Source organism: Thunnus maccoyii, chromosome 1 (assembly GCF_910596095.1).
Source record: "Thunnus maccoyii chromosome 1, fThuMac1.1, whole genome shotgun sequence".
Classification (NCBI taxonomy): Eukaryota; Metazoa; Chordata; class Actinopteri; order Scombriformes; family Scombridae; genus Thunnus; species Thunnus maccoyii.
This window is the reverse complement of record NC_056533.1, coordinates 32,642,975-32,665,672: the sequence shown is the minus strand read 5'-3', so window position 1 is coordinate 32,665,672 and position 22,698 is coordinate 32,642,975. Positions and strand designations below refer to the sequence as shown.

The 22,698-nt window shown below is 38.3% G+C and overlaps 1 protein-coding gene across 1 annotated transcript in view; it reads right to left on the bottom strand.

Moving 5' to 3' along the window:
- kcnq1.1 (potassium voltage-gated channel, KQT-like subfamily, member 1.1) overlaps nt 1–22,698 on the bottom strand; it is a 53,515-nt gene that overhangs the window by 19,974 nt on the left and 10,843 nt on the right. The window contains exons 2-9 of the mRNA XM_042418482.1: nt 19,641–19,731; nt 12,504–12,630; nt 11,945–12,023; nt 11,303–11,399; nt 6,000–6,140; nt 2,955–3,065; nt 865–960; nt 563–679 (exon numbers count right to left, since the gene is read on the bottom strand). Of these exons, the coding sequence (XP_042274416.1) occupies nt 563–679; nt 865–960; nt 2,955–3,065; nt 6,000–6,140; nt 11,303–11,399; nt 11,945–12,023; nt 12,504–12,630; nt 19,641–19,731 (859 nt within the window). The remainder of the gene's footprint in view (nt 1–562; nt 680–864; nt 961–2,954; nt 3,066–5,999; nt 6,141–11,302; nt 11,400–11,944; nt 12,024–12,503; nt 12,631–19,640; nt 19,732–22,698) is intronic.

Sequence of the window (22,698 nt, the reverse complement as noted above, 5' to 3'; positions counted from 1 at the left end):
TGTATATAGGAATTAGTCAGTCAGCTTTGTTTTGCCTGCAGCTGGTTCAAAACACAGCAGTGAGACTCCTCACTGGTTCCAAGAAGAAAGACCACATATCTCCCCTGTACTGGCCTCTTTTCACTGGTTACCAGTGGAATACAGAATTGATTCTAAGATTCTTTTATTTATTTTTAAAGCACTGAACGGACTGGCATCAACTTATCTTTCTGAACTCCTCTCTGCTTTTGCTTTTTATTTGCTCTCTGCGCAATAAGACTGTTTTAATGATTTTACCTCAATTTCGTTTATTCCATTTTACATTTTATTCATTTTCTTTTGATCCTCATAAGTGCGTCTGTGATTTTATTTGATTGTAATTGTCATCTCTCTGTTAAGGACTTTTAATTGTTGTTTTACACTAAAAATAAAGTGACTTGACTAAATAAATGTTGATTACTATCATCTTGTCAGACACTGGACTGTTCTATCCATTACACACACTTTCAACACCTTAGAAATGCTATCAGCGTGAAAACGTAGAACAGTGGTTACAGTGAAACCTATAAAAATTATTACCAACCGATTTCTTGGGCTTTGGGGTGTTCAGAGAGGAGGCAGGGATGTTGGGTCTCTTTCTCAAAAACATCTTGAATGTGGCGGAATCAAAGTTTTCCACTGCGAAACTTCTCCATGATGTCTGGAGGGGCAGGAAAATAGCAATATATCGGTTGGACAAGACAGATTTCATGCCAACATGTCTGCTTTGCAAGAAAAAGGAAGGGTTACATGAAAGGATGGTCTCAATAACAAGACCAGGGCCCTGAGACGGTTCTGTCCCTCGGCTGTGTTGTGGTTTGGTTTCAGTATTTCTTGGTCAAATACCTGGATGAGACAGGCAGCTGCAGGGATCTGTCTGTTGAAATGCTTCTGCCGTTGTTTCTGCTGCACCTTCAAGGCGAAGCCTGACCCCAAGATTCCCTGTGAGCAACATTACAGAAGAGTGACTGATTATGAATTCAGTCCTAATGATACACTTACAGGCAGTAGCATGATCCAAAAGACAGAAATCAACACTAAATTAAACAAAAAATTGTCTATTAATCAAGAAACTAATCAACAGAAAATTAATAAATGACAGTTTGAATGAGGGACTGAAGTAATTTTGTTGGTATCAGCAGTGGTTGCTTGCATTTCTCCATTTCATGTCACAGTAAATTGAAAACTTTTCTTATTTGACTGCTTTCCAGTAAAAGTAAGAAGGATGTGACTTCCAGTAACAATTTGTGACATTTCATACACTAAACAATTACCAAATCAATCAGAATAATCTATGAAAATGTTTTCTGCTTTGTCCCAATACTGTTACTTTATAATTGTATCTGCCATTGTTGATCTATATCTCCGGACTTTAAGGTCTTCTGACTCTGCTCTGGCTCGTGCACCACTATACGACCTTAGATGTTGCAAGGGGACAGATCTTGCCCAGCATCAACAATCAGTTAATCAGAAAAGTTTTAAAATATATGATGAGACAGCTCCATTGTAATACTGTGAGCTGCAGGTCATCAATAACCTTCACTCTGAAGTACAGTATAGAATATATATATATAGTATTTTATGGCTTGTCAAGGTCTTTACAGCCGTGAAGGCACAATATTACGAAAGCACATATAAAGCTCAACACTATTTAACAGTAATCCTTTCAGTTCTTTGCAGAGGGTGGCAAAACATGACAGAACCAGCTTTGTTACATGATGTTTACACACAAATCCTGAATATGCTGAAGTCTAAGTAATATCTGCTAATAAAAGGTGTGACTCATGTCTACCTCCAAACACATTAAAGCAGGTTGTACAATGTTTGGTTTTGACACATGCGGAGTGTTGCTTAGCAATATGGTCTAGTGCAGCTCAACAGGAACTCCAGAAGCTTCGGATAGTTCAGGATCGAACAGAGCGTCTGGTCCTGAACTATTCATTCAGACAGGAGGTTGAGGGGATGCATGCCAGTCTCAACAGGCTGAAGGTGGAAGAGAGGCTGCTGTGTAGTCTTTTAACCTTCTTTTGGGGAATATATGTTCTAAAACTGCCAAATTGTCTTTTCTCAAGAATAATCTATACAGGGAATAAGATCTATTACAAAAATAGACAAGTGACAATGAGTAAGATCGCTCTTCCACAACCCAGAATTAATGTTTCAAAGAAAACTTCTGTACAGGGCAGGGATTTACCATCATCTGTCAAAAAATCCCTGAATAACATGACCTTTAAAAAACAACTGAAGAATTTCCTGATGAGTCAAAGATAGATCTAAAGCTATCCTGACTGACACAAGGTTTATTTAGTTTGTAGGGAAGCTTATTATTCTGTATTGTTTTTGGAGACACGGTTGTTACGGACATTTGAGGGCAGTGTGTATGCTGCATTGCTGCTGACTATGTTATGAACTGAGCCTGATATCAGACAGAATTATCAGTCAAGTCAACTTGGTGGAGTGGGCGAATGTCTGGACCTAGGCAGTTATAAACTAGTACTGTACCATTTTTTACTCTATTTTACTAACAGTTTTATATGTAAATACACATATTTGTGTCTGTGCATATATAAGTGTGTATGTAATATTATTTCTAAAGACTCCAAGAATAGTAAATGTTGCGCTGGTAACAGCTAATGGGAATCCAAATAAATAAATAAATAAAGTGCTAAAGTGGTGCTTTATGTACGGCAATGCTATAGATAGTTGAAGGACCAAAGTAATTATGGTTTTAGGTCAGTTGGAATTAATTTAAAATAAAAAAGTGCCCTATTTAAAACCATCATTTTATGAGGGATTGGCCAACTTTGCATGTAATAGGAAACATTAGAGAGGGATTAGTAATGTTAAGAAACTGAATACACAACATAGTGAGCACATGGCAGACACTTCAGCCTATAAAAAGATGTCTCGCTTCAGCAATTTCTCTCTCCACTTACTGCAGGCAGTGCAAAGAAGGAAATGGCAAAGACAGAGAAACAGGATGCAATGGTCTTCCCAATCCATGTCTGAGGCACTTTGTCTCCATAGCCGATGGTAGTCACTGTTACCTTGGAAACAGAAAAAAACATGCAAGAGACTTTATTTGTCAACCACTCTTTTGATTGTTGCATATTTCCAGCCTGTCCTCACAAGAAGAATAACAGTATAGGTCTAAAACTCAGAAGGGCAAAAACAACCTATAGTTACATTTACGCCATCTAGCGGCTGTAGTAATTATGACCCGGGAAGTGACGCAGTCAATGTAAGTTGACTTGATAAGATGATTTTCCCTTATTAGGAGGAGGCAGGTTGGGTGGATGGCTAGTTAGATGGCAAAAAGTGGACTTTGCTACCGCAAGTGTCATGTTTCCAACTGCGAGTCAGGACATTTCTTTAAAAACTGTAACATTGTGGGTTTACTGTTGCCATAACGACAAAGTTTACATAACTTAAAGTATAAACCATGTTTCAAGTGATCATTTTAACCCAAGCCATGATTTTCCCCTAACCAAGTGGTTTTTGTGCCTAAACCTAAACAGACCTTAACCACAGCGTTGTCACATCATAAACATAACTTTTTTTTAACATTTTGTAACATTTGTAAGGGTTTTGGAAAACAGCACATTATGGTCCTGTGGGTTGTTCTGGAGCGCATTACTACGGCCACTAGATTAGTTCACATGTGGACATGTTCAATGTTGAGATCAAAGAATCGGGATAAAGGGTTCAGATATGATTCAGATCATTTTGAACTAAAGCAGTAGCTCTATAATATGCAATAAATTTAGCTCAATACATTTCAGATTTTTTAAAGATGGTTTGATTCTGTAAAAACTATATTTGGGAGAATAAAAAAGAAAACTAAGAGAACAGCATCATGATCCTTAACATTTTAAATGAATTAGCTGCAGAGCTGCAGAACTGAGACTTTCTTGAGATGTACTTAAGTCACAAAAAATAGGACGTGAGATCTGACTTGTGTGAGATTTGGCCTCTTAAAGACTTGACAAGACTTAATTTGAGGTGAAATCACAGATAAATAAAAATAAATAAGATAGCAATAGACCAACAGACATCATTTTAGGTATATAAAGACACTTTTTTTGCTCAGCTTTAGAAGGAAATTGTTCAAATGCTGCATCCTTTCATGTAACTGTTGGCATGACTGACTTAAAAGGACAAAAAACAGCTCTGGTTTATTGTAATCAATCATCTTTTTTTTCTGTTGTAGCCCATGTTTTTCTTGACCTCCAACCAGAACTTTAACCTTTCCACCTGTGTGACACACATTTTTATGCACTGAGAATACCTGATACATGATGTAAGTGTGAGAGACTGATACAAATCTCATGTAGCATGTAGTGCGTAAATAGAGTAAACAAGCCTCCAAGAGAAGTTGTTTTGACTCTTCTCTGTGTGTTTGTTTTTTAATATCAGTCCCTGAAGTTCCCAAGAAGCAAGAAGAGTGGGTGGTGACTTATTGTCTGAAAATAAAACTTCATCCCATATTCTCTACACTACTTGTTTTGCTTCTTGCATTAGCAGCCCACTGGATGTGCCCAAGGGTTGTAACAGAACTCCTACTGTAACAACAGAAGTAAAAGATATCTTCTGCAATATGGGAAAGCTACTAAAACAATATTTAGAAGACAAGACCTTGAAACTTTCATTGGAGCAAAATACAATTAGTGTTCATGTTAATGTCACAAATATACTTAAACTTAACAATTGATCTATGGAGTCTGATCACAACTGTGACATTAGAGTCGATTCAGGTTAAAGAACCCTGAGGCAAACGTGTGATTTGTGATATTTGGCTATACAAATAAAATTGACTCGACAGGTTAAGTTAAACAACCAGTTGACACAACTGAGTAGCCTGAGTCTAAGTCGCATGTTGAGGTAAATGTTAGCATCAGCATCAGCATGCTAACACGCTTACAATGTTACAGTACAGCATATTTACAGCATATTAGTACAACAGTACTAATATGCTGATGTTTAGCAGGTAATATAAACCAGGTTCCCTTTGTGTAAACACCAAATACAACTGATGTCAGAAACTAAAGTAGCAAATAACTCGGGAGCTCAGGGGCTTGGGGGTCCTGACTGGTTTGGACGGCCTGGTGTCTGAGGGCCTATTCCTCCTTATATCCCCCTTCAAGTAGAAAGAAGATGCTCCTCAGACCCAAATGAACGGACCCCTCCTGTAGCATTGGGGGCTGTTCTAGAGGGTATCTGACCTGCAATAGGCCAGCACCCTCCTACAGGTCTGGGAGCGACCTAAAGCAGGAGAGAGCAATGAGAGCTAGGAGGGGGGAGGAGGAGAGCAACAGACAGACAAGCAAACAAACTATAAAAAGAAGTGGTTGGATAGGAGTGGAGAGGGCGAGAGGGAAAAAAAAAAAAACTCTGTCCTGAATCATCCTGGTTTCACCTTGGCGCCTAACCAGAGACCCCCCCCACCACAACCACCACCCAGCTTTCCTTTGTTATTTTCTTTCTCTCTTCCTTCTCTTTCCTCCCTTCTGCTCTTTTCCCTCTATATCCTTACACACACACACACACACACACACACACCATGTGCATTTTGTATTAAGCCAATTTATTATTTACTTTTTTTTCATGTTATTGTTTTCCTGGGGCTAGTGTCTGGTCTTCTTTGCTTCTCCCGTTTGTACTGCCCCGTGTCATACGTGTTTTTTCATGTTAATCACTTACCCTGCACTCAATTTGTGTTAATCACATATCTTGCAATAAATAAAGGAAAAACCCAAAAAGTTAGCAAATAACGTGTGAATTTAACATCAATTTAATAATTTATAATATATAAATATATGAATGAAATAATAGAAAATTGGCTGAAATGAAAAGCACTTTTGACTGACTGAGCCCTTAAGAGACTCACTCTTAAAGGAAAACACACACCCACACTCTCTCTCTCTCTCTCTCTCTCTCTCTCTCTCACAAAAACACACACACACACACACACATATTCTTACCACTCCCCACCACAGAGCATCAGCGTAGTTTCCAAACTCTGTGGAGCCGCTGCTGTCGACTGCATCTTTCTCTGCCAGGTAGACAAAGTACGAGGAGAAGATCAGGCTCAAAAAGCCAATGTACAAGGTAGTGATCAGCTCCTGAAATACACATGCACAAACGCATGACACATTTCAAACTCAATAAACAACACATGGATCATTTCAAAAAACATCATACGATTATATAACTGATGCCTAGATATCTGTAAATATTTATACTGACTATTTACTCATGTATTAAATGCCTCCTGATTGCCACAAAATATCAATTACACCAGTTCACCAGTGAGCAGGCTTGATGTATTGTGGCTGTGTTTTGCTAATAATATGACATATGGATGTGAATATTCATGCAAATGTGCTGTGAATATGATGATTGAAATCTTTTTTTAGAATTCTGCTATCCGTTCTGGCTTGTGTCATTTGTGAACGGATGTGTGGCTTCACACTCATTTTAAGCTCAGTATGTATTTGTTAGTTTGGTAGGATGATGTACTTTAAGGATAAGGCTGAAATTATTCTGTAATACCATCACTTTACTATCAACAAATCCCACAAAAAGACCAAAACTAACAATGCTCTAGTCTGTTTCTCCATACTTTCCAATGTCCCTACCCTGTCTGTGGCACTCAGCCCTAAGACCACTAGTTCTTACTGAAGATGTAAATCTATATATATATATGTTTTGTTTTTTTTTTAAAAGAAGAAAAAAAGGCTCTAATTTAGAAGAGCAGGGCACTGTTTAGCAAACTTTACTCAAACAACAGTAATTGGTACTTTGTTGGGGACTATTTTCAGCCACAGATTACATGTAACATGCATTTAGTGTGATAGTGATGGCAGCAGGACAGTGTATGTGAAATTGACTCATTGATCGATGATCATTATAGCAAAGGCACCCAGTGAAAACAGTGTGGCTCACTGATGTGGTTTTAATAGTTTTTGGACAACAATGGAGCTCTATGGCACTAATGAATACAATATATCAGGCTATGGACACACAGTCCATTGTTCATAGGATTCATTCGTTGCTAGTTTCGATCTTTTCATGGGATTTGTTGACTATAAGAAAAGCAACCTTATTCTTTAACTTTAGGGGGCAAACATGGCCTGCAGTCATGAGGTAATCATGAAGTAATGATGCAGTATGACTCATTATGGTTATCCACTTAATAAGAAAGTAATTATTAGTTATCGGTTTTCACCTTAATTTAAGAAAATGGGTAACAATTTACTTTAAGTCTCCCCATTTAGCATATATATAAACATTTAATAAATGGTTTACAACACACTATCTTAAAGTTGTAAGCAGATATAAGTATTTATTAATGTATCTGTCAACAGCTGTAAGTCTTGTAGACACCAATAATTGGAGGCTGGTGTATAAACAGATATGAATGATAGCATAGGAAAACACACTTAACATAATATAAAATATGTCTTCAAAGGAGAAGTTATGATTGATGATAAATATTGTACATTAATAAACAATTAAACATGTTCTTATATCTGATTATAAATGCTAAATAGAACTTTAAAATATAGTGTTGCCAGAAAGGGTATATAATGAAGATTCAGACACATCTAGGAACTAATCGATCAGTCTGTTCTCAAGTATCTTCTCATTATTTATACATTATTTCTTCGTAACAGAAAAAATCTATATCATTATGCTCTTTGCAGTCTTAAATGCAGCAGAGTTTAAATGAAGTGTAATTTTAATAAAATCACTGGTGGTGTGTTAAATGCTTGAATTCAGATGGCCAGTAAATCACCATAAATCAATCTAAATCCCAGGCAGTTGATCCCTCCTGCTGTGTTTAAAATAACTATGAGGCATCTTGTTGCAGATTCAGTAAGGAGCTGTCTGTGATTTAATCAGGAGGTCTAATTGGGCTTGGCTCTTATCCTGTCTGACTGTAATTGGACTACTGCTTTGTGAAAGAGCTCTTTAAGTGAATGTTCTCTTTGCACTCACCTACTACGTGATTTAAACTGTGTTTAACCACTCAAAGTGCGGGAGCACTCACTGCACTAAATTGGACTGAATTCCTGATGAGTGGAATTCTTATTCGGTCACTCCCAGATTTTTCTAAGTGTCACAGAGAAGCAGCAGCAGATTATTGCAAAAATGATCCAGGAAAAGGCTGTTTGCCTCCCTTGAAACAGTGTAAAACTATCCTTTACATTACTCTACTCAAATAGTACTTATGGTCCATTGGTGCTCTGCATTTCTTCATACGGCTAAACAAATTTTTCTTAATGTTTCTTGGCATCAAACGTGTGTTAGTGGATGTGAGAACCTGTAAAACCTTCAACTAACATCATTGCTTACAACTTATAAGTTCATGATTCTTGAAAATAACAGCTTTTAATGCATTTAGGTACAGCTGCCTTGAGTCAATACCAGAAGTTTAGTAGATCTGGTGCTGCTGCTGTGACATGGCAACCACGTTCAAGAGTCAATACTTTCCATCTGCCACTGAGCCAGCCAGGAGCAACTGTGCAAATTGTGTTTACAAGCCACAAGCACTAGTATGCTACTCAGTGTGTATTTAAATGCTGTTGTAACACAAAGACTGGACAGTAATTGGAGTAAATGAAACTCACTTTAAGGACTCCAGCTGTTAACACAGAAGGGCTACAGTTGCACAAGTCCATGTTACAGTCTTGTGTTGACTTCACCGTCTCAGCTAGAAAATCACAAAGTAACAAATACTGAGGATACAACACACCAGTATCCAGATGGCTGAAAGCAGTGTGGCCTCTGCTGTACAGGCTGTTGTATGAGTCCACACTGTATTTTTCCTTAGGGCTGTTGGGGCTGTGTGGGGCCTAAACAGAACATATAATAACTCTCTAGCCACAATAAGAAGTCCACAGTACAGAAAACAAACAAGAAGAGCCCAGTTCTAATGGAGAAGTTGATGACTCACAGACCTCTGATGCCTTCAAAGTCCAATGAGACTTAGTATAACCAGGCCTAATCTCATTCCAATCCCTATACGCTCACTCTTCCCAATCTCCCACCTGTCTGCCTTTCCCAAACCAGCTAGAGTGGAGTGGAAGTGGACAACAAAACCCACCAACAGCAAATCTTGTCATTCTCCACTACACCAGACCAGAAACTAAGCATCTAATTAATGTATGTTCTATCTTTACTAAAATATTGATTTGATCATATACTGTATATTAACCTGTTGCTACACTGTCCTAACACTGCCTTTTCATTGGTGGGGTTAAAAATCACCTGATGTGCAATAAAGTTGAAATAAAAGGAACCATTACTTTATCCCTAGCTTTATTCAAAATGTATCATATCCATATATGGACACGTGAGTATGAATGTTTGTGTATATGTTTATGTGCATGTATGTATGCATTTAAAGGGGGACTAATCATGCATATTTCAAGGTCTATATTTGCATTCTGGGGCTCTACTGGAATATCTTTGCATGATTTACTCGTACTCGTTTACCCGTTATGCAGCCCCACAGTTCAGCCTCTGTCTGAAACAGGCTGTTTTAGCTCCTGTTTCTTTAAGGCCCCCCTCCTGATGAGCCCACTCTGTTATGATTGGGCAGCTCTGGAAGCCACCTAAATGAACATTAGTAGTAGGATATCACTCCTTTTTCTCGTTCTTTACTCGAAATGAAAACTTCTCAAATACATATGTATACGTTCAAGCCCAAATCTGATCCTAATTATGCAAGTGGACAACGTCAACAGCCCCCGGAACAACCTTAGCAACCAGTGAACGACTGTTTGTGGGTATACACGAACAATCTAACGTCATTACGAGGAGGAAGTAGAGGTAACACCAAGCATTCAGAGCAGGTTGAAGCCTGGGCTTTTGATTTGTAGGGAGAATTTTTACATTCACCTCATGTTTTGGACCTTCACTATGTTTAACATAGTCTTCTGACATCTTAACAGCATATAAATAACAGAAAATCGCAAAAAACATTTACCCCTTTAAGATATGGCTTACCGATATCCAATTTTTTTGCTTCCAAGTGACGCAGATCTGAATTTTTTAACAGAAGTTTGAACAAACCAAATCTGATTTTTTTCATATCAGATCTGGAACACTTGCATATGTGGGCTTCATTCATATGCAATGCTGTCAGAATGGTCAGATAGGAATTCATGTGTTTTTTTTTTTTTGTTTTTTTTTCACGTCTGAGTTCGCTTGTGCGTAATACCTGTTATCATCATTCATTGTTGGCACAGGTAAAAATAAATGCCTTCTCATTCTCATTCTCATCGTCATCATCTGTATCGTCTGCCAAGCTGCACAACAGATAATCCTGGAAATGTATGCTAGCACAGCCGTTTCATCCATGTTTATGATTTGACTTCACAAATTACATTATTGTTGTTATTCTTTCACACATACAGCTCACATTTCAGTTAAATCTGCGCATGCACGGCATTTTATGACTTCAATGGTGTTCACACTGGAGCCAGATACATGTCACTTACAAACATGGATGTGAACCGTCAACACAAAAAGATCGGATCTGACTAAAACTTTGGAATTGGCCATTAAGACCTGTGATGTGAACGTAGCCATAATTATGGTTGAGAGTGGCAGGTGCGTCTCACTGTTTATTGGATATTCTACACTCTTTCCCTTAATACAGAGTGCCCTCCACAGCTGTTAGAGTGATTTTATACACTCCGGAGAGAAGCTCTAGCTGGCAGGGATCAGTTTGGCAAAGGGTCCCAATATCTCACTGCTCGACACTCTCTTTCCTTACAGCTGAGGTCAATGGCTGTTGATGACCAGCCTCAGCCAGGAGCAATGTGGTCATCAGCCAAGGCCAATACAAGAAAGCACAGCAGGCGGCACTGGATGAGAAACATCCCTATTGCTCTGTTCACCTTCATCAACTCTCTTTTTACACAGACATTGAAGACAACTACCGTTCCCACTGGGGATAATCACAACCACCCCTGTCTCTCAGCTGAATGATACCCTGGAGGAAACTGCAGCCCTCTCTGGCAAAAGAGCCTATTACCCTAACCTACTGCACATCAGCTCTTTTCTTCTGGCTCTGCTGAATATCCTTTTTTCTGTTATGTGTATTCCCTCGTGGAGACTCTCTCTACGTGCATAGTAATGAAAAAAATAATACATGATGTGGAGCGGCTATAAATCCCCCGACAGAAAGCATCCTGCTTACTTATAATAATCAGAAGGCTTCATGGTTTTGGAGCTGGAATGTGATGTGCTTTTAAAAGCTCTGATTGTGTACCTGCCGATGGATGAAGACAACAGAGCCCAGGAGACGCCAAGTGCCTCCTTGACGGTCCACGTGGAGCATACGCAGGATCTGCAGGAAGCGAATCCCTCTGGAAAATAATACGGTGTTTTAATGCTGACATTACATGTGCACCAAATGCATGTGGTTATGTACGTACACACATACACACCACAAGGACAAATGTATGTGGACACCCAAACATTGCATCCATACTGCATGTGACTGTTGAACATCTCATTCTAAAACCCTGGGCATTAATCTGATGCTATAACAGGCTCCACTCTTCTGGTTTCAGGCTTTCCACAAGATTTTGGAGCTTGGCTACAGAGATTTGCTCTAATTCAGCAACAAGAGCATTAGTGGGGTTGGCCATTGATGTTGAGTGATAAGGCCTGGCTCTCAATCGGAGCTCTAGATCATTCCAAAAATCAGGGCTCTGTGCAGGCCAGTCAAGTTCTTCCTCACCAAACTCAGAAAACAATTTCTTTATGGCTTTGAGCACAAGGGGCATTTTCATTCTATGCTTTATCATTAAGATTTCCCTGAATTGAAACTGTGAAAAACAGCCCCAGTCCAAAGTACACAATGTGTGGTTTGGCCATAAAGTGCACGCCTCAATATATACTTTCTTACCTTACAGCAGAGGTGGCAAACACCTGGCCTTTGGATCCCACTGACAGCACAACTATTGAGGCAATGACTACAATCAGGTCTGTATTGACAGAGATTGAGAGCCGTTAATTATAAATATGGTATAAATATGCAGATGATGTACAACAAGAGCAAATGTTGTCCTCCTTATCTGGTTTGAAAAGTTAAGGAGGAAAGTGCAGATATTAGAAAGCAGAGGGAGAGTGCTCCATTAACAAATGAGCACTGGTTTTCATTACAAAATGATTCTATAAATCAATTGAGGGTAGAGAGGTTACAAATAATGTGAACGCTAATATTCATTGTGGAATATTTAAAAAACACCTGGAGGTTGCAATTTTAAGAATACAAAGCTGAAGATAGAGGGAGAAAATTGCAGTGACAGTTTTAATTTCATGCAGAATTTCGTCATATGTCATTTTGGGAGGAAGCTCAGGATATTACAGATATTGTTCAAATATTGTGTGTGTGGGAGTAGAGTGATATGTCTGTTTGTGTTCATTTGTATAGAAGAGTGTGTGTGTTTGTGTGGAGTTCCCACCTATAATGGATATTGGCTTCCTGGCAAAGCGTAGTCGGCCCAAGATGCCAACATATTTACTGCGGCAACCTGCTGACCAGAGGCGGACAAAATATTCCACACCAAAGAACACCACAAGGACGATTTCCTGTCAGAAAAGTGCAGGGAGGAGAACAGACAAAAGATGGAGAAGGACAGGTTGGAGGAGGACAGGTGGGGGGGGGGGGGACCAAACATCAGATGTTGTTGCAGGTTATTTAGGGCAACAACACCTGAACAGCTGGTCAGACTTGGGCAAAGTGGGCTTTAAAACAGACACCGTTTTTAGAATTATAAATGTAACTGTTGCGCACCTGTTCTCTTTTTGGTAAAGTGTGGCTTGTTTTACAAACCTGATTGTGTTGCAGCAATTCATTAAGGATTATTGACTCTCACTCAGCAGATACACCATTTGTCACTGTTTAATTTGCACCACATCATTGATTCATTCTTTAATTCACTACATGGACCTGATAGATGGAAAAAGTATTATGTAATTATGTAATAATTGTGTATCCGTTTCAGGATATTTATCTGTATTTTGTTCATTTCAATGTGTTTACTTAAGAGAATAATTTGAAATTTTGGTGGGGAAGAGAGTTAGATATGATGATTTATACCACTCTCAGTTCAAATATGAAGCTACTGGCAGCAGCCAGTTAGCATAGCTTAGTCCAAAGACTGAAAACGGGGAAACAGCTTGCCTGGCTCTCTCCAAAGATAACAAAATCCACCTAGTAGCACCTGTGGCGCTCACTAAATGAACATGTGACATGTTGTTTGAGTAATCCTCACAGAAAAAAATGTGAAAAAGGCCCATTGTGGTTTTATGACTGAGATTATTTCTTGGCTTCCCCCCGTGAAACTACACACTACAATTTTTGTATGGATTAGGCAATTTAAGCAAAATATAATGTGTTAATTTGTGGGCTTTAGTGGAGCCGCCAGGCAGATTTTGTTACCATATCTTGATTACTTTCTAATTTTCGTCTTGTTTTTATTCTCCTAATTATTTTTCTAATTTACAAGACAATCACTAAAATAAGGCACCGCAGCATGTGTCCAATGCTAAACATGAAGCTCATACAATCAAAGCTTCTCAATTAAGGCTGCTCTATTTCGATTCCATGCAAGTTTCCTCCAGTGCTCCTTGAGGACAAATGGATAAAAAAAAATCAATTACAGCACACAATTACACCAACATGTGGAAATTAATGAACTGGTGTGAATGAGAATGCAATTACCTCCACACGACTCTTAATCATTGACAAGCATTTGGAAATGAAGCTGTCTGAAAGTGAATCAATAGCCTTTCATAGATTTTGAATGGTGACATGATCCTTTTGCAGTGAATGATGGGGAGAGCCAACTGGGGGATTCAAATGAAGATGTTTGCCATTTTGTTCTGTGGGAGACACTTTCAGCTCGGAATTATTGGAAGAGTTTTTCCTCATCAGAGCCAAAGATTAGAACATCAGTGATTATAAACTAGCACATCTTGTAAAATGAAAATTGGATTAATAATATGTTAAATTCTGCTCTTGGAATCTAAAATGTAAAATTTTGTATTTATTTATTTATTAACTGAGGATTTCTACTTCAAGGTTGAAAAAAAGGTCTATCAAAAGAAGCAACGCATTAATAATCAGAAGGGAAGCTGTTGTGTTTTTAGTTAAGCTTGACGGTTCGCTCTGACCTTGGAAACAGCAGTTGACAAACTAATCTCGTCTCAATGTCCACTTACTCACTTGATCCAGAGCTTTAGACTGTATAACATGATCTTCATCCACAAATGGAGTTTTCTTAGTTGTCATCATCAAACTGTCGATATTTGTTTAAAAGGGTGAGCTTGACAGTTCATTATTGACCTTGGAAACAGAAAGCAATGTGATATGGTCAGAAGCTCCTGAACTAGAAAGTAAGTGGAGCTTGAGTTAACTGTTGTTTCCATGATCAAGAAGAAACTGCAGGCATCATGCAGTTAGTAGTAAAAAAAAAGGTAGTAAAAGTGCTCTAATGGAAAGTTTCAAAATTTCGAATTGCAATTCCATGACAACCTTGAAAACCACACAACGAAAGCTCCACAACAAGTGAGTAAAGTGGACCTTGAGTTAAGCTGGGCTTATTGTAAAAAAAAAATGAATGAGCCTAATGTGATAAAGATGACATGTCTGTTAGTCAACTTTGATATGTATCTCAAAGAGAAGACACAGTGTTTCAGTTTAGAATATTAATTGTAACTCTCATTAACCCTGAAATGAAACTAAAGGCCAAAAAAACGTTTTTGACCTTCGTCACTTGTGTATCTCTCAGAACAGATACACTTCCATTTTATCAAATGTATCAATCTCCGATGACTCGGAGACACTCCAGGACCCCCCACATTTTTTTACGCCCCTACAAAAGATAATGGGATTTAATTAAGGGACAGAAGCAGTTGAGACGCCTAAATCTATAGAAGAACTGTGGCAAGTTCTCCAAGATGCTTGCAATAACCCACCTGCCAAGTACCTTGAAAAATTGTGTGCAGGTGTACCGAAGAGAACTGCTGCTGTTTTAAAGGCAGAGCGTGCTCACACCAAATATTGATTTCATTCAGGTTTCTTCTGTTTACTGAACTTTGTATGAAGTTTTGTTCTGTTAATTTCTGCTGTCAGCTTGCCTGGTGAAGACAGCTCCAGGGGCTACATTACGTGCTGCTGACAGGACAGCTGGTCCTGTGGACAGTGACGGCCGTATGGAGGTTGGAGTCAGTGTGGATTGAACGGATAGAACACTTCAATAGTGCTTACATGCGTCTCACTTTTGATGTGGATTCTCAGTAAGCCTGAAAACTAGCCTGACCGGGACCAGGGTAGTCTGGAGGGAGAAGTTTCCATGGTAACTTACATCTGGCTTAATTATGTAAACCACCTTTAAAATAACTTCAAACATTTCCTGAAAATAAGCCTGATTTATTGAAGTAAGCCTGTCTTGCTGTAACTGGTAATCTTGCTGCATGAAACACCACTAAGGTCATAAATTATAAATGAGTTATAAATTAGGATCAGGAACAAAGACCACACATAACTCTCACCCAACTTTCTGTGTCTATCTATATCAGTGGACACCCCCCCATCCTCCTTTCTCCTTCCTCACCTTCTTCTCTCATTACAGGAATCACAAGGGGGGCGATAAAACTAGAATAATTCATGTAGTCATTTCCTCACACTGAGTCACAGTCCTTGGGTTCCTCTCTGCGACACTTTCTGTCCTACACTCCATCATCAATCCCTTTTGTTCATCTCCTCATGCACAACCCTAATTTCATCCCTCTCTTCAATCTTAACCCCTTTCATGTCTTCTTTTCCCTAACTCTCGTTCATCCTCCCACTTTATATGTCCTTCCAATAAAGTAATTAGCATTCAAAAGTGACTTGATGGTCTTTGACTAAAAGTAAAACATGCTATGTTGCCAGGATTTCTTTGCAGTGTGACCCAGAATGAAATAAAATGTAGCAAAACCTTTTTCGTAGCTAACAGTCATTTGGGATCCAACAAACAAACATATTCTTTGGAGAATTTGAATCTTTTGGGCAAACTGCCAAGCATCTGACCAAATACACTGTCAGCCTGTGCTGCATCTCCAAGTAAAGAACAGCGTAGTCTCTGTTAACCTTGAGTATGCAGGAAGAAAGAAACAAGACAAAGAAGATGCTTCTGTGGTGGGGGAGGAGAGAAAGAAAGATTGGCAGGGTCAGAGCAAATCTCAATACTAGAAAGCACAAAGTACAAAATAGTCCCTTTGGGATGGAGGACGAAAAAGATTAATGTTTGAGATTTTGGAAGGTTTAGTAGCAGTGCAAATATTAATTATTCATTATCTGTGTAGAAGCGAATAATAAGAAGATTAAGTATCTCCAGAGGGTGAACTTAAGGCAGAAAAACATTTTGCCATGAAATGTATATTTCATGATTTTGTGGTATTTATTAACACAATTCATGCTTTTCTTTTTAATTGTTTTGAGTCATACGCAGGAGTCTCTGGCACCAGACTGAATCTCTCTGGATCCAACAATGAACCTGGAGGATTTGAGATTCTGATGTGCCAGCTCATGAAGCACCATGACCATTTCATCCCATTATCCTCAGGCCAAGGTGAACTTGTCATATGTGGCACACTCTAGTCCTCCTCAAAGAAAATCCTCAAGTCCTTTTTTATCCTTTCTAGGGGTTTTCTTTTGTCTGAGCCTGAGTGATTCACCCATCACCCAAACAGTGTCTGTGCTCCACAGCTGGTGCCTCAGGGTTAAGTTTATCCTATTTACTATTGATTTTAGAGGAGGAGCCTTCGCCCTCTTAGGCCAGCGGGACACCCTGAAATTGTTTGTCGAAAAAAAGTCTATGTAGTTCCAAAGTAAGTTTCCCAAAATTGTTTTTTTGTGAGGCAGCAGTTAGGTCACTCTACCCATGAAATTGCTTTTCAAACAACAGAAACTGAGGGCTTATATTTGTTGTTAAAGAAACATCTTCACAATCATGGTGCTTATTGTTGCAGCACCAGCAACACAAAAAATTAAAATTATACAAACATTATAAAAACTGTGATAGAAATTAATTAAGCATATTTGTTTACTCTCAAATTGTTTTGTGCTTTAATGAATTATATCCAATATATGAGTCATTTCAAAGACTCAATGTCTAGTTATTACGTTGTTTTATTTTAAGAGCATTATTATAATCTCTTAATTCATTTAAATTAGTTGTTTGACAATAAAAAGTTGAAATGGGAACAAAACTACCTCTTAACTACTTCATATATCAGAATCAAGCCTCCAAATATCAGAATCCAACAAAAATAGACAAGACAAAAGTGCTGAACGGATGGGCAGGTCAGATCAGGATACAGCAGAGGGAGAAAAGGCTACAAGCTGAAACTACAATGTAAACAATTCTTTTATAGAGTGAAAAAAGGTACAGCTTCTTTCTGAGATTCTTCAAAACTACAATCACTCTACTTGTATCTTTCAGACACATGTACTTCATGGACCAATGATCAGGATACACTGTGGAGTTTTCTGGATGGTGGATTTATTAATTATAAAAATTTAACTTGTAATGAAAGCACAGAGGTGATAAAAAATCTAAAAAGTATGAACCTGTCAGGGAGCATTAGGGATGTTCGCTGGCTGATATCTGTGGGGAGACTTCCTGTTAGAGCTTTTATGTCTTGGAGTTGTTATGTTACTACAAAAAAATGCCCAATGGTTTTCTGCAATGATGATGAGACACAGCAGCATCTCTTAATGGACTGTTACAAAGCCCAAGAAGTCTGGCATAAAGTGAAAGCTGTTGGTGTGCACTTTAATTTATGTTGCAAAATGGTAATTTATTGTATTATTGATGAAAAAACTGCCATCTAAACATACAGACCTGATACAATTAATTATATGTGTCGTATGTTCAAAATTATGGAAAACAAGATGTGCCGTGATAATACAGCAGACTGTAATCCAACACTGATACTTACTGACCTCCGGAGGAGGAGAAGTATGGACAAATCTCAGCACCACCCCTGGAACATACTGGACTTATGAACTGACAGCACTTTAAACAAGAGAGTCTATGAGTCTGAGAGATGATGCACTTTATTGTTGTTTTGCACTTTGGGACTGGTTGCACTTTATTGTTAATGTAAATTATTGTTTCTTTGTTTTATTGTTTTGTTTGGTTGTTTTTTTGTGAATTTTAATGATGTGAAATTCAATAAAGATCATAAAAAAATGTGATATTTCTCACCCAATAACATTCAGTGAATCCTTAAGGCATAACCAACATGTGGGATGCATCCTACCTCATAAAATATCTATAAAGCTGATTGTTTGTTTTTTTTTTTTTTATGTTTTGAAACCTGCATTATTTACATTGGCTGGCTGTCTTCCTTTTCTCTTCTTGTACTGGTGCATACCTTTTATGTAACATACTGGTAGATACTATCAAACGTACATACAGATAGTGCGTGTGAAACTGCATGAAAGTGAAGCATACACCTGTTATCCTCATTTTCATTTGGCAGATGAGCAGCTTTGACTTGTTATGCACCACACATAAGGTAGTTTCATATGCAGGCCTCCCTAGAAGCTGAATACATGTTTCCAGCTTGAGTAAAACGGTCCATAAAATATTTAATGTAGGAGATGAATTTGCCTTATTAGCACAAAAACAGTGTTTCCTAGTTTTATGCTCACACTTTATCTCATGTTAACATTCATAAAATGCAGATTAATTATTTTGTAAATGTATTCTCCAAAACGGAACACACTCAGATGATATTCACTGCTGCCACCTGTGGAGCAGTTTCAAGGTAAAATCATGTCCAAAGGGGGCCGCCAGGAATGTAAGCCTATTTGAGACTGTTTTAGTGTTTCCCAAAAACACAGTCTGGACATATGAATATATTCTAAAGTGACATTTCAAGACTACAGTTAGGAATTGGGAATCTACACTGTTGGAAAGATCGCTCTCATTGCTTCTCACTATGTGTGCACACGGTCACACTGAGCCTGACCAAATCCAACACACTAGAAGAGATCATTTAGGGATCTTCAACCTTAACATCCCCATATTTAAAACAGTAACATTTCTGAGCAAAATCCATTCATATTCATTCAATAGACTCACCACTATCAGTGGATTCACTCTTACAGGCAAAGTAAATTGTTGGCCCATTCAAACCCTCTTGAAAGTGTCGACCTTTGAGGGAACACAGACTCGGAGAGTCCATATATATCATGCTAGTTGTGTCATTTTATATCCCCAATCTTGTCAGAGTATAAACTGCCTGCTTTCAGTATCACCTTTATTTTGTGAGGATAAACACATTAATCTTGCAGTTCCACTTTCTGGTCTTATTGTGGCTTTAAAGTCTCTAGTTTTGCAAAATAGTCATCACTCATCAGACCCAAAACTCAGCTCTCAACTCTGAGGGTTGGGATGGTCCAGTAGGTGCTAAAATCATGTAATGTGATCTTTAACTTTTTATCTTAGAGGTAGATCAAATCTGACAGACAATCCAATGAAAAAACGTTTTACGGTTAATCTCAGGTGTTACTTTTCTACTTGATCAAATTTCACACTCACCACCCAGAAGAGAGTTGTGTGAGCCAGAGCCTGGTACTGCTCGATGGTAGAGAGGACGCTGAGGATCAGACAGGCGAGAACTATGAGAAACCTGTAGGAAACAAAGCAGATTATACTGTAGTCTTAAATTTGTTTTACATTGGTGGTCATTCTTATTGTCTTGTAGTTATTTATTCTATTTGGATAATGATGCTCTTGGTTACTTATCAACTTAATTTTCCTCAAATCAAAGCTTTACATAACTTTGTCATCATTCAAGTCACTCAAACACTTTTCATCATTCCACCTCATATTTATGTCAACATCTCAGATTTTGATTTAAACAGCGACAACTTCACTTAAGTTTGGTGTCTGATTCAAGTCTGAGCTTTTGAACAACTTTCCAAATAAAGTTTCTAGACAGCATAACATTACTTTGTATTTTTGTCATGAAAAGTATCTGACTCAATTTGAGCAAACATTCAAGGACAGCCCTTCAGAGGAAATACTGTGAAACCTTTTGAACTCAACCATATGAATGTGAAACGCATGATAAACTCGTCAAATAATGAGCGCACAGGTTCGTACACACGTCTGAGGACCACACACACACACACACACAGACGCATGCACACACAGTATTAACAAACACTAAATTGCTCCTTAACATTCTCCTTATTCCCCCTCAAGGTCACAAGTGTTTCAGCTGCAGCAACAATAAGACGTCTGTAACTCCTCAACTTGCGTAAGATAAAGATATTTTATTTCTTTGAGATAAGGCTTCAAGCTGCAATGGCACTATACCAGAAAAAATAACACTCACTTGCGTGGCCTTGTCTTTCTCCTGAGGTTTTGACTTCAAATCTTTCTCAACGCAAATTATAATTTTGAAGCACACCAGGAGTCTTTTGACGACTGTGCTTCTGTTACTTGAAAAGACAACAGTTCATACTTAAAACAAAGGCTTAAACACTGTCTTGTAAAACAAAATTAATTATAGTAATCATTTTTTCACTGCTGTTCATACTGTAAAAGACAAATGGTGAAATTCAGTTCAATTTGATAGTAGTGGAGATCTCTTTGCAATATATGTAGGTGATGAGCCATTCTCAAACCCTTGACCCTAACATGTGCTTCAGTCCGCCCAGTTCCTGTTTTTATTTCATTGCATCATTGCTTCCACTACCAGAGTTGAAGATGAGGTTATCCTTTCACCCCATTCCATCTGATCATGTTTGTCTGTTAGCAGGGTAAGTCAGAAAATTAAGAAAGAATCTGCATTAAACTTTGAGGGAAGCTTGGTGCTGAGGCAAGGACAAACTGATTAACTTTTCATTTCAGTTGGCAGGCGACGTGGTGGTGAAAGGCATATTTTCTGAATGGAGTCATATGGCACCATCTGAGTTTATCAGCTTATAGAAGAGTAGCATATCCCAATGCTTGGTAAAAACCAAACAACATGGAGGCATGGAAAAGCTTATTCTTTAAAAGCTAAATGCATTGCCAATATTTCAAAACTTGGGACAGTGACAGAAGTCTAATGCCTACTAAACAAAAATTGAGTTAACTGAATCAAATTTGATCATTTTTCTGTGTTTTGCTGTCATCCATATATGTTTGTATATGTTGATATAAGTATGTGGTTAGTATGGAATTATGAGAACTTGAGAAAACTAATATTTTCTTAAACTACAACAACAACAACAACATTAAATTAAATATTTTAATGTAATAATTAAATATTAACCAAACAAAATATGGACATAACTGGCATTACTAAAGAAGTAAAAATTTTTCAGTATTTCTGGGGGCTTTTTTTGTTTATTGTATAGGAGACTGTATACATGAGACAGGAAAGAAAGATGGGGAATGACATGCAACTAGACTCGCATCACCAGCAACACCAAAACCGAGGACATTGCAATTACATGGTCAGCGTCTTAAAACCTCAGGCCATCAGGACGCTTCATGAGCCATGATAACTCATGTCAAAATGTAACCATTCATTGCAACATTATGCATTGTAGTTTGGCAGTTAGGCTAATTATGGTTCTGCTCATGTGAAGCTCTGGAGAAAATCTGAGCAAGCTTGACACAGACTGTCCCTGAGCTCACAAACACCCCCTGGCAGAACCTGAAATAAACAACATTTGATGGACATGAGCACATTAAAAGAATTGTGCCCAACATGTTGAGTGCCAAATGTTTATTTGGAACACAGAGACAGTTCATGGACATACATGATTGGAGGTTGTATGAAACATGAAACAAAAACATGAGCCTGTCTGTTCTGCAAGACTCAATGTCCTGTTGAAACAAGTTGATACTGGGGCATGAAGGAAATCCATAGTGGAATTGGCTTTATCTTAACAATACTGCACACTGGAAGTATTTTCTCTACTGTCTCTAGTGTTCAACTATTGTTCGTAAAACCATTAAGCCCTTACAAATCACTCTCTTGTTCCTATATGAGCAGACTTGATGGAAACTATGTGTAGGGGGAGTTATAGTTTCCAGTCAGTGTTTGCACCATGAAGACTCTTATCACCTCATACTACAGCTTGAGTTTATTGAAGACTGGCCAGGAATCCAAATACACCGGCTTGTGCGTGCACGCCACACGTCAACACAGATAAAAGACAGAGGGGAGACCTTCTCAGGGAAGATGGGCCGGTGCGTGACACAGCTAACAAAGCAGCTGGTCCTGTCTGAAAGAACACAACAAGTACACGATACAACGAAATGTCTCAGTAGTTTGGTACCTGTCTCTTTTGCAAAGTTACATCTACAGTCTGGAAATAGAAGCAAATCTGTCTATTTAGAAAAGCAGGGCACATTGGGCAAAAGATAACACAACTCACAAGTTAGGGAAGCAGCAAGTAATTTAAAATATCTTATGTTCAAATGTGACAGAGGCAGATAAAAAGAGGATCAAAAGAAAAATAATATCAAACTTTCCCAACCAAACACCCCGGTATGCTAATGATTGTAATTTGTCAATGAAGTTCTGCTTAAATTATTTCAGAGCATTGGAAATGCCAGTAAACATACATACTCAATATGCTGACCCATTCACTTC